Source organism: Theropithecus gelada, chromosome 14, assembly GCF_003255815.1.
Source record: "Theropithecus gelada isolate Dixy chromosome 14, Tgel_1.0, whole genome shotgun sequence".
In the NCBI taxonomy this organism is placed as follows: Eukaryota; Metazoa; Chordata; class Mammalia; order Primates; family Cercopithecidae; genus Theropithecus; species Theropithecus gelada.
In genome coordinates this window covers 110,599,952-110,614,887 of record NC_037682.1, presented here as the reverse complement: position 1 = coordinate 110,614,887, position 14,936 = coordinate 110,599,952, and the positions used below count along the sequence as shown (strand labels likewise).

The 14,936-nt window shown below is 49.2% G+C and overlaps 1 protein-coding gene across 1 annotated transcript in view; it reads right to left on the bottom strand.

Moving 5' to 3' along the window:
- Nucleotides 1-1,883: 1,883 nt before the first annotated feature.
- The window catches only part of VPS11 (VPS11, CORVET/HOPS core subunit), a 15,784-nt gene continuing 2,731 nt past the window's right edge, over nt 1,884-14,936 (bottom strand). The window contains exons 4-16 of the mRNA XM_025356457.1: nt 14,586-14,749; nt 12,466-12,713; nt 10,882-11,083; nt 10,330-10,481; nt 7,492-7,678; nt 6,924-7,070; nt 6,192-6,380; nt 5,924-6,085; nt 5,554-5,693; nt 5,261-5,463; nt 4,957-5,128; nt 2,542-2,764; nt 1,884-2,397 (exon numbers count right to left, since the gene is read on the bottom strand). Coding sequence (XP_025212242.1) covers nt 2,233-2,397; nt 2,542-2,764; nt 4,957-5,128; nt 5,261-5,463; nt 5,554-5,693; nt 5,924-6,085; nt 6,192-6,380; nt 6,924-7,070; nt 7,492-7,678; nt 10,330-10,481; nt 10,882-11,083; nt 12,466-12,713; nt 14,586-14,749 — 2,354 coding nt within the window. The 3' untranslated portion in view covers nt 1,884-2,232. The remainder of the gene's footprint in view (nt 2,398-2,541; nt 2,765-4,956; nt 5,129-5,260; nt 5,464-5,553; nt 5,694-5,923; nt 6,086-6,191; nt 6,381-6,923; nt 7,071-7,491; nt 7,679-10,329; nt 10,482-10,881; nt 11,084-12,465; nt 12,714-14,585; nt 14,750-14,936) is intronic.

The window sequence follows — 14,936 nt, the reverse complement described above, 5'->3', positions numbered from 1 at the left end:
GGCGGGCGCCTGTAGTCCCAGCTACTCGGGAGGCTGAGGCAGGAGAATGGCGTAAACCCGGGAGGCGGAGCTTGCAGTGAGCCGAGATCCGGCCACTAAAAAAAAAAAAAGAAAAGAAAAAGAAAATATCCAGTGTGGTGGCACACGCCTGTAGTCCCAGCTACTCAGGAGGCTGAGGTGTGAGGATCGCTTGAGCCCAGGAAGTCGAGGCAGCTGTGAGCTATGGTGGTGCCACTGCACTGTCGCCTGGATGGCAGAGTGAGACCCCCCTTTTTTATGTTTTTTTTTAATTTTTTTTTTGAGATGGAGTTTCACTCTTGTTGCCCAGGGTGGAGTGCAATGGTGTAATCTCGGCTCACCGCAACCTCCGCCTCCTGGGTTCAAGCAATTCTCCTGCCTCAGCCTCCTGAGTAGCTAGGATTACAGGCACCCGCCACCACAGTCAGCTAGTTTTTGTGTTTTTAGTAGAGATGGGGTTTTACCATGTTGGTCAGGCTGGTCTCGAACTCCTGACCTCAGGTGATCCGCCCACTTCAGGCTCCCAGAGTGCTGGGAATACAAGCATGAGCCACCACGCCATGTGCTTAGCACTGTACAAAGAACTGGACACCTATTTGCTTGTTAGGCTTTCATAACAGCCATATAGGGTAGGTGTTATAATCCCTAATGCACAGATGAAGAAACAGATTGATGGGGAAAGAGTGGGAGTAGGGTGAGGGATAAGAGAGTACACATTGGGTACAGTGTACACTGCTTGGGTGATCGGCACCAAATCTCAGAAACTACTACTAAAGAACTTGTTCACATAACCAAATATCACCTGTTCCCCAAAAGCCCACTGGGGGAAAAAAAAAAAACAGTTGAGAAGGTAAGATGTACCCTAAGTCAAACAGCACAACTAGGATTCGAACCCAGGTCAGTGGATCCAAAGTCTACTCATAGCAGCTACAATACTGCCACTATTTTTTTCTTTTTTACTTTTTGAGACAGGGTCTCTGTCACCTAGGCTGGAGTGCAGTGGTGTGATCAAGGCTCACTGCAGCCTCAACTTCCTGGGCTCAAGCAATCCTCCCACCTCAGCCTCCTGAGTAGCTGGGACCACAGGCAAGCGCCACCAGGCTGGGCTAGTTTATTTTTATTTCTTGCACAGACGGGGTCTCACTATGTTGCCTGGGGGGTTGGTCTTGAACTCCTGGACTCAAGTGATCCTCTCACCTCAGTCCCGCAAAGTGTTGGGATTACAGGCATGAACCACCGCGCCCAGCCCATGGCAATCCTAAATACTACCTAAACCACAATGTCAAACGTACTTCCTCCAATTAAACAACATAGGAGATGAAATTAGGTGAGGCTGTAGAGAAAAAAACAACATAGGAGCAATTTTCAGACAGGCAGCGCCACCCAAATTACACAGGGACACCTAGCAACATAAACTTTAGCTGACAATTTCAAAGAGGGAAAGGTGTTTCCAGAAAGGACCTTTTCTCCTGTTTATCATCTGGTAGTAAGTACAGCAAGATGCCAACCTACCCATTATTAAGGTAGGTTAAGCCCAAAGCTCCCTACCAGAGTCTGCCTCCTGCTTGAGTATTTTGCCCAAATTACAGCCATAGAGACCAGCAAGAGGAAAGAGCAAGAGTTGTTTTGTGTGTTTTGGTCCAGGCTGCTCCTGGAGCTCAGTCATTAGGTCTTTTGCAGAGGTTCTTCAGTAAATTGAACTGTACGCAATGCCACAGGCCCCACCCATTACCGGAACGAGACTGAGCCAACATGGTCTCCAAGAACACCATAGGAGGGAAGTGGAACGCCAGGAGAGCAGAGGGAAGGAAGTCCATCATGCAGTTAAGAATCATCAGGAAGTCCCCAGAAAAAAATCCTTAAGCTCCCAAATCATTATATTCTTTTATTTATAGACTCTGCGAGCAAGGACCCAAGCACAGCCTGGTGCTCTTGGATAGAGAATAAAGCAGCTATTGTCCACACTCAGAGGTTGCTGAGGTGCCCTCCCCCACTGATCTGGAATGGTCTACACTGCTAGTGAAGAGGAGGGATGGCAGGCTGGCTAAATAAGAAGGCAGGGAAAGAAAGTCTGCTTTAGTTCTGAGGGCTGTGACATTAGATGAGAGTGGAGCCCTGGGCATGTCAGCCAGCCTTCTGTGTAACGCCCGCTCAGGTCCCATTGTGTCTGTCCTCTCGGTCCTCCACTGTTGCCCACATCTTCCTCCAGGCTGCTTAAGTGCCCCTCCTGGAGTGCATGAGCAGGTCGCGCTGCAGCCCAGCCTCCAGGCTGGAGGTCAGTCTGGCTGTGGGAGGGTCGGTCAGCAGAGTCAATTTGTTGAAAACACCTCTGCCAAAGTAGTCAGCAATCACAGAAAAGCTGTCATTGGAGCACTTGAGCTGCAGGAGAAGAGGAGGGAAGGAGTACCAATCAGAATCAAAGTGCCTGTTTCTCAAATGAGGAGGAGATAAGGAAACAAGCCCTCCAGTGACTCTGTGACACTAGTGGGAATCCCCTGGCCCATCTAGCCCACTCATCCCCACCTGATGCTGGAATTGATCATGGAGATCTCGTTTCTGTTCCTGGGCCCGGATCATATCCATGACCTTCCGGTTTTCAGGGAGGCAGGTGGGACAGTCAGCATCACTTTCCGAGTAACTCTCAAAGCAATGTTGGTGGAAGGAGTGGCCACACAGGAAGTGGACTGAGGGCAACTCCAAGGCACTGTTACAGATGCTGCACTTGGTCTTTTGGAAAATCTTAGGACTACAGGGAAGAAAGACCAGAAGTGAGTGGCAAAAGTGAGGGCAAGGCCAGGAGTCAAGGATAAGAAAGAAGGCAGCTGAACTGGGCGGGGCAAGGTCCCTGGTAAGGCCCCTGAAGGCCCTGCCCTGCTCTTCTTATCGCCTTAGGGGAGTCAAATGATTATAACACCCCTGGACCTGTAGTGAGTCTTAGCATGCTCCCAACAAGGCCAACTCAGCCTGGGGATCATTTCCTCTCTCTCCATTTTCACAACTGCCACTAAATTAACTTTCAGGTCTGTAGTCAGATGTGACCCTTTCAGTGAGGCCTTTCCTGGCCACCTTCTCTCTCTCTTTTTTTTTTTTGAGACGGAGTCTCGCTCTGTCGCCCAGGCTGGAGTGCAGTGGCCGGATCTCAGCTCACTGCAAGCTCCACCTCCCGGGTTCACGCCATTCTCCTGCCTCAGCCTCCCAAGTAGCTGGGACTATAGGCGCCCGCCACCTCGCGCGGCTAGTTTTTTGTATTTTTTTAGTAGAGACGGGGTTTCACCGTGTTAGCCAGGATGGTCTCGATCTCCTGACCTCGTGATCCGCCCGTCTTGGCCTCCCAAAGTGTTGGGATTACAGGCGTGAGCCACCGCGCCCGGCCAGCCACCTTCTCTAAACTTGTTGACACACTTCTTCCCCCGCTCCCCTTGCACAATTTATTTTCCACTGAGAACTTATCACCACCTAACGTACTACAAAAGTTTGCCTATTAGTCCAGGCGTGGTGGCTCACACCTGTAATCCCAGCACTTTCGGAGGCCCAGGCAGGTGGATCACCTTGGCCGGGCGCAGTGGCTCACACCTGTAATCCCAGTACTTTCGGAGGCTGAGGCAGGTGGATCACCTGAGGTCAGGAGTTCTAGACCAGCCTGGCCAATATGGCAAAACCCTGTTTCTACTAAAAATATAAAGATTAGCCAGGCATGGTGGCAGGCACCTGTAATCCCAGGTACTCGGTGGGGCCAAAGTAGAAGAACAGCTTAAACCCAGGAGGCAGAGGTTGCAGTGAGCCGAGACCGCACCATCGCACTCCAGCCTGGGGGACAAGAGCGAGACTTCATCTCAAAAAAAAAAAAAAAAAAGTTTGCCGGTTTGGCCAGGCGCAGTGGCTCATACAATCTCAGCACTTTGGGAGGCCAAGACAGGCAGATCCCCTGAAGTCAGGAGTTCAAGACCAGCCTGGCCAACATGGTGAAACCCTGTCTCTACAAAAATACAAAAATTAGCCAGGCATGGCGGGAGGCACCTGTAATCCCATCTACTCAGGAGGCTGAGGCAGGAGAATTGCTTGAACCCAGGAGGTGGAGGTTGCTGTGAGCCGAGATCGCAACATTGCACTCTAGCCTGGGTGACAGAGTGAGACTCCATCTCAAAAAAAAAAAAAAAAAAAAAAGTTTGCCTATTTAACATGTTTGCTGTCTGTCTCTTCTAAAACATAAAGCTCCAGGAAGGCCAGGCTTTTTGCCTGTGCTGTTCAGAATAGTGCTTGGGACATCACAGAGACTCAGAATTTGTAGAATGAAGAAACTGTTGTTCTCTAATAAATATTTTACAGAATGTTAAGGGCAGATAAGATTTCAGAGTTGGGATTATGGCTGGGCACGGTGGCTCATGCCTGTAATCCCAGCACTTTGGGAGGTCAAGGCGGGAGGATCACTTGAGGCCAGGAGTTCGAGACCAGTCTGGTCAACACTGTAAACCCCATCTCTACTAAAAATACAAAAATTAGCTGGGCTTGGTGGCGCACGCCTGTAATCCCAGCTACTTTGGAGGCTGAGGTGGGAGGATCACTTGAGCCCGGGAGGTCAAGGCTGCAGTGAGCCGTGATCACACTCCTACACTCCAGCCTCAGTGACAAGATCCTGTCTCAAAAAAGAAAAACACCAAAATGGCTTCCAACCACAATATGGATGTGTTTAGAAAAGGTAAAATACAGGCATATAAAGAACAAAAAGTACCTGCTACAAAATAATATCCTCCAAAGCCCAGTAAATAATGATCTGTGTAATAAACCATTTTTTGGAATTGCTCCATTAAAACACACCTTGAAGAATCAAAATGCTCAAAAGCACTCCATAGAATCCTCTATGCAAAGTACTTAGTAATAAATACCCTGTGAAGGGCAAGTTATCCCCTGGATTCCTCCACATATCCATGCCCTGGGTACCTGGCCTTGAGCTCTTGGATCTCCTGGCGGATACGGGTAGTCTCCTCTCGGTACCGCCGCACCCGCAGCTCATCCTGTGCAATCTGCTGGCTCTGTTTCTGTAGTTTTTGGACCAGGTAGTCTCTGATGACGGACAGTGTGGCTGTGGAGTTGTGGGCCAGGGTCTGCACCACTGAGATTGGGGTCCAAGAGGAAACAAGACAATGAACTACGTGCGGCACTCTCTGGATAGAGTTGAAGGGCCCCTGCCACAGAGCCCAGCTCTCAGCAGCTTGTCACCCACCCATCCTGTCTTCCCAAGTACCTAGAAGAGGTGGCATGAGGTTCTTGTTCTCGATATGCTTGAGGACAGCTGCCACATACTCCTTGCAGTCCTCCTCCTTGCGAGCGAAGTAGCTGAGGGCCTGCTCCCACAAGGAGGGGTCCTGCTCCCCATGGCGCTCACACACGGTGATGACCTGCCGGTACTGCTCGTGCTGCATGTGGTAGTGCATGATCTGCTGGAATCTGTGGCCGGGGCAAGGGCACACCTCAGTGGCTGTCTCTGGAAAATGACTTGGATTCTTCCCCTTTCCCTGAAATTCCCCAAACTCTTACAGCTTCCCCTGCTCATAGAGGTAAAGGACACCATCCTGGAAGTCATGCATCTGGCACAGGACCAGGGCCTTGTCAAAGACGTCGCAGAAGCGACCACTCTTCAGCAGGGAAATGGCCTCTGTGTGAAGCTTCTCTTTGACCTGGAGAAGAAGGAGGGCAGAGTTGCTGGACAAAAGGGGAAAATCACAAGGTCTCTTTGGACAAGGCCAGTCAACTCTTTCCCTCAGTCCATTCCCTCTTCACAGAGGACCACTGAGCCCCGTGGTAAGGTGTTACTGGTCTAAGGAATGCAGTGAAAGGCAGCCCCCAAGACGGAAGAATGGAGATGGCATGAACTGTCTTTTCTCCTGCAGCCCTGGCCAGGCCTCACCTGTGGGTCCTTTTCATGAGCCCAGTTCTGCAGTCGCAGCTCAAGGAGTGTGTCGTAGATGCCCTGGGGTGAGTCTGGCTGCACTTCACTCATGTGCTCTAGGAAGGCCTTCAGCTCTCGCGGGTTATTGGCAAAGATGGGGATGAACTCCTCAGAGTTGGCCTAGGATGGCAAGGGAGGAGAAAGGAGGCTGAGTGAGTGGGTGTGATATACAGGAAGCCCCTGAAGTGATCCCCACTGTCTGAAGCTCTTTTCCCTGCAGCCTCACCCTGCAGCCTGGGGCCTCCCTATCGCTGCGGCCTTCGAGGCTGGGCCGATAATCAGTACAAAGTCCCTTCAGCAACTGAGTTGTCTGCTCTGGTATATGGTGCATGAGGATCTTGCCATAGCGCTTCATGTTGCTCTCTGCCTGCTCAAAAGGCAGCTTGCCGATGTACCGAAGGGCTTCCTGATAATTCTGTGGAAAAGTAAAGGGCAGAGTAGTGCATACTCCTGCCTCAGCCACCAGAAAGCACTTTCATCATTCTGGGGATGTCTTCAAAAACAACACGGCTCGGCCCAAGTTAAGAGTCTCACCTGGCCGGGCGCAGTGGCTCACGCCTGTAATCCCAGCACTTTGGGAGGCCGAGGCGGGAGGATCACGAGGTCAGGAGATCGAGACCATCCTGGCTAACCCGGTGAAACCCCGTCTCTACTAAAAAATACAAAAAAACTAGCCGGGCGAGGTGGCGGGCGCCTGTAGTCCCAGCTGCTTGGGAGGCTGAGGCAGGAGAATGGCGTAAACCCGGGAGGCGGAGCTTGCAGTGAGCTGAGATCCGGCCACTGCACTCCAGCCTGGGCGACAGAGCCAGACTTCGTCTCAAAAAAAAAAAAAAAAAGAGTCTCACCTCTACTCAGGAGGATGGGGTGGGAGGATCACCTGAGCCCAGGAATTCAAGTCCAGCCTGGGCAACATAGCGAGACCCTGTCTCTTGGGGAAAAAAGACAGAGTCTCACCTACCTTAATGTCCTCTAGCTGGATCTTCAGGTACCACTCATGATGTGCATGGTTCTCTGCCAGGTACAGGGCATGGGAGTAGTAACCAGCCTGCCGGAGGACCTTGATGGCTGTCTCCACATCAAAGTGGACTTCACTCTCACTTTTTGTCTGCCAAGGAGACATGAGACAAAATCATTTACACAGACGTAGCTAGAGAAGGGAGAGGAAACAGGCATCTGACTTTCAGACAGATGCCTAAGGTAATACCATAAAGTCCACGCTTTGAAAATATTATGCTAGTCAGCCTGTGGGAGTGTCTGACTAAAGTTTTCCTCTGCCCCTACCATTAGAGGGACACCGCTAGGGACAGGGCTTCCCCAGTGCCACCACCCTGGGCTTAGATACCATGGGAAGTTCTAGAGTCATAAAACAAGAGGGGAGATGGCACAGAACTAACAGGAACAGCCGCTCCTCTAAATAAGGTCAGCCCTTTCCTCTCCCTATGTCTTGCTGAAACGAACAAGTCCCGGTGGAGCCACCTCATGCTCAGTGGGGCCTCCAGGACTCTCCCACCAACACCATCCTGCACCTTGATGAACTCCTCCAGCTTCGAGCTGTCCTTGAGCTTGGTATAGCAGTTGAGGAGCAGGGTGGTATGATCAGCATTGGCCAGGGATTGTCGGTGCAGGGTCTGCAGGTAGGCAGTCAGGTTGTGAATGCGCTGGGCATCTAGAAACTTGCGGATCACGTAGGATGGCTCCAACTTTCCAATGGTTCTAGGGAGACATGTGCACCAGACAGCATCTGAATCACTACACTTGTCCAACTCATGTACACAGAAATCACTTGCAGATCTTCTCAAAATGCTAATTCTATTTCAGTGGATCTGGGGTGGGGTCTGAGATTCTGCATTTCTAACAAAGTCCCAGGTAATATCGGTGCTACTAGACTGGGACCACAGTGGGTAGCAAGGCTCCAGGGCACTGCTTCTTAAAATTTGGCTAAAAATAGGAATTCTAAAGAGAATGGGGAAGAGGCTAGACAGGTTTCTTTTTATTTTATTATTTTGTTGTTGTTTTATTGTTGTATTTTTGTTCTTTTTCTTATATATTATTATTTTTTAATTTAATTAATTTTTTTTTTTTTTTTGAGATGGAGGTTTGCTCTTGTTGCCCAGGCTGGATTGCAGTGGCACAATCTCGGCTCACGACAGCCTCTGCTTCCCAGGTTCAAGTGAATCTCCTGCCTCAGCTTCACAAGTAGCTGGGATTACAGGCATATGCCACCACGCCCAGCTAATTTTTTTTTTAAGCTAGGATTACAGGCACCCACCACCATGCCCAGCTAAATTTTGTATTTTTAGTAGAGATGGGGTTTCACCATGTTGGCCAGGATGGTCTTTAACTCTTGACCTCTGATCCACCTGCCTCGGCCTCCCAAAGGGCTGAGATTACAGGCATGAGCCACCACGTCTGGCCTTGTATTTTTTTTTTTTTTTAAGTGGAGACAGGGTTTCACCATGTTGGCCAGGCTAGTCTCGAACTCCTAACCTCAAGTGATCCACCCGCTTCAGCCTCCCAAAGTGCTGGGATTACAGGCATGAGCCATGGCGCCCAGCCATATTTTTAAATCTATGTATTTATTTGTTGTTAGAAATGGGGTCTTGCTATGTTGCTCAGACTGGGCTCAAGCAATCCTCCCACCTTGGTCTCCCAAAGGGATAGGATCACGGGCACATGCCACTGCACCCTAGCCTTAGACAGGTTTCTTTTATTTATTTATTGTTTTTGAGATGGAGTCTCGCTCTGTCGCCCAGGCTGGAGTGCAGTGGCGCAATCTCAGCTCACTGCAAGCTCTGCCTCTGGGGTTCATGAAGGCCATTCTCCTGCCTCAGCCTCCCGAGTAGCTGGGACTACAGGCACCCACCACCACGCCCGGCTAATTTTTTGTATTTTTTAGTAGAGACGGGGTTTCTTTTTTTTTTTTTTTTTTTTTTTTTTTTTTTGAGACGGAGTCTCGCTCTGTAGCCCAGGCTGGAGTGCAGTGGCCAGATCTCAGCTCACTGCAAGCTCCGCCTCCCGGGTTCATGCCATTCTCCGGCCTCAGCCTCCCGAGTAGCTGGGACTACAGGCGCCCGCCATCTCGCCCGGCTATTTTTTTGTATTTCTTAGTAGAGACGGGGTTTCACTGTGTTCGCCAGGATGGTCTCGATCTCCTGACCTCGTGATCCGCCCATCTCGGCCTCCCAAAGTGCTGGGATTACAGGCTTGAGCCACCGCGCCCGGCCAGGGGTTTCACCATGTTAGCCAGGATGGTTTCGATCTCCTGATCTCATGATCCGCCCACGTTGGCCTCCCAAAGTGCTGGGATTACAGGCGTGAGCCACCGCACCCGGCCACCTTAGACTGGTTTCTAAAACCCCTTCTCAAGGCAGAAAATTCCAAGAATTAGTACTGAGGGAAGGAATTATGGAAGCAAGAAATGAATCTCTTTTCCCCCTTAAAGAACCAGGTCAAAGTAAGTATTTACAAAGGCCAAGCTAAAGGTTAAAATGAGAGGTAATCATCAGCTGAACTGCATACTGGTCATATAATATTTGACCCTAAAATTCCCTTTTCAACAAGGAATCTTGTCCTCTCATTTAAGGCATCATGGTTCCTGTAAAAAAAATTAAAAAGGCCGAGCATGGTGGCTCATATCTGTAATCCTAACACTTTGGGAGGCCAAGGCAGGTGGATTGCCTGAGCTCAGGAGTTCGAGACCAGCCTAGGGAACACCGTAAAACCCCGTCTCTACTAATAATACAAAAAATTAGCCCGGCATGGCGGCATGCACCTGTAATCCCAGCTACTCGGGAGGCTGAGATAGGAGAATCGCTTGAACCCGAGGCAGAGGCTGCAGAGAGCTGAGATCACACCATTGCACTCCAGCCTGGGTAAAAGGTGAGAATCCATCTCAAAAAACAAAACAAAACAAAAACAAAAACAAAACGCTGGGCGTTTTGATTATAGATACCTATAATCTCAGCACTTTGGGAGGCCGAAGCAGGCAGACCACCTGAGGTCAGGAGTTCATGACCAGCCTGTCTAACATGGTGAAACCCCGTTTCTACTAAAAATACAAAAACTTGGCTAGGTGTGGTGGCATGCACCTGTAATCCCAGCTACTCGCGAAACTGAGACAGGAGAATCACTTGAACCCAGGAGGCAGAGGTTGCAGTGAGCCAAGATCGCACCATTGCACTCCAGCTTGGGCAACAAGAGCGAAATTCCATCTCAAAAAAAAAAAAAAACAAACAAAACAAAAACAAAAGCAAAAACAGTTCCTGGTAGAATTCTAGCCCCTACCTGGAGCATGGATGGGCTTTAGCTATCTAGCTGCCTGTCCCTGCATTCACAGCTATATCCCAAAGTGCCTCCAGACTGACCGGATATACTGCTGGACAGCCCCATCGTGGTTGCCCTTGCTGTAGAGATGGTCTCCGTACTGCATGAAAATCTGGGCCAGCCCATCACTGTCCAGATGTTGGCTCTTGGCAAGGTTAATCGCCATCTCAAATAGGTTCTTCTTAAATAGCATCTAGAAGGGAAGAGAGATTAGAAAATTGGTAGAAGCAGTCCTGGTAAGACACTTTCCCAAAATGTGCCCACAACATGCAAAACAGAAAGTCCTGGATTTCTGATCTGCCTAGATCCTAGACAAACCTAGAGCTCCCAGAAATCCCCAAGATCAGTATCACCTTATTTCATAAGGTGCTCTGGAAACAAAGTGAACCCTTAGAGTGGGCTCAGACTCCCAGCCATTATTTCCCTCTAAAGCCCCATCCCAGGCCATTTACCTTATAATCCTACCCTAAGGAAGCTGAGTAAGGCTGTGACCCACAAGGAGGGAAACACCCTAGCCAATATGACTTGGGGAACCTGCTCCTGCAGCTGCTTCTAGGTGCCTGTGGCCAGCTCTGGGAGCCTGGTGGCCTTGCCTCCAGTTTGGTCTGTGTGTCCTTCTCCTGCAGTGCGTGGACCCGCCCATCCCGCGTCAGCACGTACAGGGAGCCCCACTCAGCAAGCACATCCACTACATCCTCAAAGACGGCGCTATAGGCTATGAACTTGTTGCACAGGTCATAGATGTTTAGAATCTGCTTGTCGGAGCTCTGTGAGTCCCTGCTGGTAAACTCTGACCTGCATAGGAAAGAAAAAGCACCAGATATTTGGACATCTCTGTCTTATCTCCCTTTTATTTCCTTTCCCATGATAACTTTGGTGCACATTCCACCCAGCACAAATCACCTCTCTGGTCCCTCACATCCCATAACATGCAGCACTATGCTGGTAGTTGTAGAAAGAGAACATATAAACCTGACCTTACCCTTTAGGATCCTACAATTAACCCAAGCAACAGATGAGAAAATTAAGTACATTCAGATATCCATTCATTTAGAAAATAATCATCCAATACATGGTATATTTAAAACATTGTGCCTGGAACTGAATGAAAGCAAAACAAACCAGCATCTAACAGGGAGTACTTTCATCATGCAGAAGACCCCACCTACCCCTTAAAAAAACAAAACCAAAACAAGACAAAAAACTTGCATCCCACATTTCCCAGCACTTTCTAATTTCTCCACTCCTGAATCCTTTGTTCCTCTGCCCAACTTATTTTGACAAAAGAGTTAAAAAACAAAACAAAGTAAGGACGGGCGCGGAGGCTCACGCCTGTAATCCCAGTGCTTTAGGAGGCCGAGGCGGGCAGATCATGAGGTCAGGAGATTGAGACCATCCTGACTAACACAGTGAAATTCCATCTCTACTAAAAATACAAAAAATTAGCCGGGCATCAGGGCAGGCACCTGTAGTCCCAGCTACTCGGGAGGCTGAGGCAGGAGAATGCCGTGAATCCAGGAGGCGGAGCTTGCAGTGAGCCGAGTTCGTGCCACTGCACTCCAGCCTGGGCAACAGAGTGAGACTCCGTCTCAAACAAAACAAAACAAAACAAACAAACAAACAAAAAAACAGGTCCAAATTCCCTGGAGCATTCTAGTATACTAGGGCTATGTAGCAAACACCTGCAGCAAAAACACCCATTTTTCATTAAAAAAAAATGTTATAACCAACTCTAGATATAAGTGTCACCAGCTGGGTGCAGTGGCTCATGCCTATAATCCCAGCACTTTGGGAGGCCGAGGCAGGTGGATCACCTGAGGTCAGGAGTCTGAGACCAGCCTGGTCAACATGGTGAAACCTTGTCTCTACAAAAAATACAAAAAGTAGCCGGGCATGGTGGCACATGCCTGTAATCCCAGCTACTCAAGAGGTTGAGGCAGGAGAATCACTGGAACCCAGGAGGCAGAGGTTGCAGTTAGCCGAGATCACGCCACTGCACTCCTGGGTGACAGAGCGAGACTCCATCTCAAAAAAAAAAAAAAAAAGAAATGTTATCTACATAACACCAGAGTAGGAGTAGGAGACTGGCAGGATCCAGGCATTAGGATTTTAAAATCAGGCGGACTCTGGGGAACAAGTCCAGCCCTCTCCCTGTCCCTTCTCACTGGAGTCCTTACTTGGGAGAAACCTTCCGGTCACGGGAGACAATGACAAGGTAGCCTCTAAACCAGTGGGCAATGAGCTTGTGGCCCTCAAAGGCGAAGCAGGGCCCACGTTCATCAGGCTGGTACAAGTAGACACACTCATCCCCGGCCACAATGAACTGCAGGTCCTGAGAAGGGTCACTTAGGGCTGAGCAGCGCAGGCCACAACCATGGGTGTCCAACTCCACGCGAGGATAGTCTTTTCCAGAAACTATATAGGACTGCCAGAAGTAAGAAAGGGGTTAACAGGCTCCTCTGAGGAGGTAACACTAAGCCTTCACGAAGGTATTCTCATCTCCATACTGGCTCTTTTTTCCCTCTTAGCATTCTAAGTCTTTCTCTTGGCTGCTGACCTTCTTCATTAACCATCACCCATCTATTAAATATATAACAGGGGGCCGGGTGCGGTGGCTCACGCCTGTAATCCCAGCACTTTGGGAGGCCGAGGCGGGTGGATCACGAGGTCAGGAGATCGAGACCATCCTGGCTAACACGGTGAAACCCCGTCTCTACTAAAAATACAAAAAATTAGCTGGGCGTGGTGGCGGGTGCCTGTAGTCCCAGCTGCTCAGGAGGCTGAGGCAGGAGAATGGCGTGAACCCGGGAGGTGGAGCTTGCAGTGAGCCGAGATCGTGCCACCGCACTCCAGCCTGGGCGACAAAGCGAGACTCCGTCTCAAAAAAAAAAAAAAAAAAATATATATATATATATACATATATATATATAAAAAACAGGGACCACCATTTCTTTCTCTGTATATATTATTTCTATCTAGTACAGAAATTCTACAAGTAAGAGAAATGCAATAATCTTCTACTGTTTTATCAACAGTATTCCTGAGAGAGTAGACTGTTGTAAATCTGGGGCACCAGGAACAAGAAAAGTAAAGATACTTGTCCATTGTCATTTAAAAAGTTAGTTAGAAATAGGCCGGTGCAGGCCGGGCGCAGTGGCTCAAGCCTGTAATCCCAGCACTTTGGGAGGCCGAGACGGGCGGATCACGAGGTCAGGAGATCGAGACCATCCTGGCTAACATGGTGAAACCCCGCCTCTACTAAAAAACACAAAAAAAAAACTAGCCGGGCGAGGTGGTGGGCGCCTGTACTCCCAGCTACTCGAGAGGCTGAGGCAGGAGAATGGCGTAAACCCGGGAGGCAGAGCTTGCAGTGAGCTGAGATCCGGCCACTGCACTCCAGCCTGGGCGACAGAGCCAAACTCCGTCTCAAGAAAAAAAAAAAAAGAAAAAAAAAGAAAAAAGAAATAGGCCAGTGCAGTGGCTCATGCCTGTAATTCCAGCACTTTGGGAGGTTGAGGCAGGTGGACTGCTTGGGCCCAGGAGTTTCAGACCAGCCTGGGCAACACGGTGAAACCCCGTATCTAGAAAAAATACAAAAATTAGCCAGGCATGGTGACGCATGCCTGTAATCCCAGCTACTCAGGAGGCTGAGGTGGGAGGATCGCTTGAGCCCAGGAGGCAGAGGTTGCAGTGAGCTGATGCAGCGCCATTGCACTTCAGCCTGGGCGACACAGCAAGATCCTGTCTCAAGGGAAAAAAAAAAGCTAGTTAGAAATAAAATTCAAGGCCAGGCGCGATGGCTCATGCCTGTAATCCCAGCACTTTGGAAGGCCAAGGTGGGTGGATTACCTGGGGTCAGGAGTTCGACACCAGCCTGGCCAACATGGTGAAACCCCGTCTCTACTAAAAATACAAAAATTAGCTGGATGTGCTACTGTGCGCCTGTAATCCCAGCTACTCAGCTACTCAGGAGGCTGAGGTAGGAGAATCGCTTGAACCTGGGAGACAGAGGTTGCAGTGAGTCGAGATCTCACCACTGCACTTCAGCCTGAGCAACACAGTGAGACTCCATCTCAAAAAAGAGAAAGAAAATTCACGTCTTTTTACTACAAGCCCAGAGTCTAACTCTTCCCAGCTTCCTAGGCAAAGAAATAAAATACAAAGCTAGGCAAATGATTCGAATTATATGATTAAAATTTTAACAATCCCACCTTTCCTGTCACTTCCTTACCCTATCCCCCTGAGCAATGGAGAAGCCCTTCCTGCCTGCTCCTAAGAGTGGAGGCCTTGGTCATACCTGGACGTTCTCTGTTGTCACAACAAACAAGTGAGTGGTCTTTCCTGCTTGGCGAAAGGCCAATCCAGTTACAGGATAGTTGCCCTTGTGCAAAATCTGGGTCTTGCTATGCCGGTCTCGGGTGATGTCTCCTTTGTTCAATGTAACACTGCCATCTGTGAAACCTGTAGGAGAACAAGAAAATTACTTCAGTGAGGCTGAAAAGATCAGGAAATGGAGAGGGAAAAAAGACCCTTGAGGCACTCAGAAGTGACAAGCTTTCTCCATATACCCAACCTCTCTAATTAATGGTTAACCTGAATATTGGCACTCACTGACACATTTTCTTTTTTTTTTTTTTTTTTTTTTTGA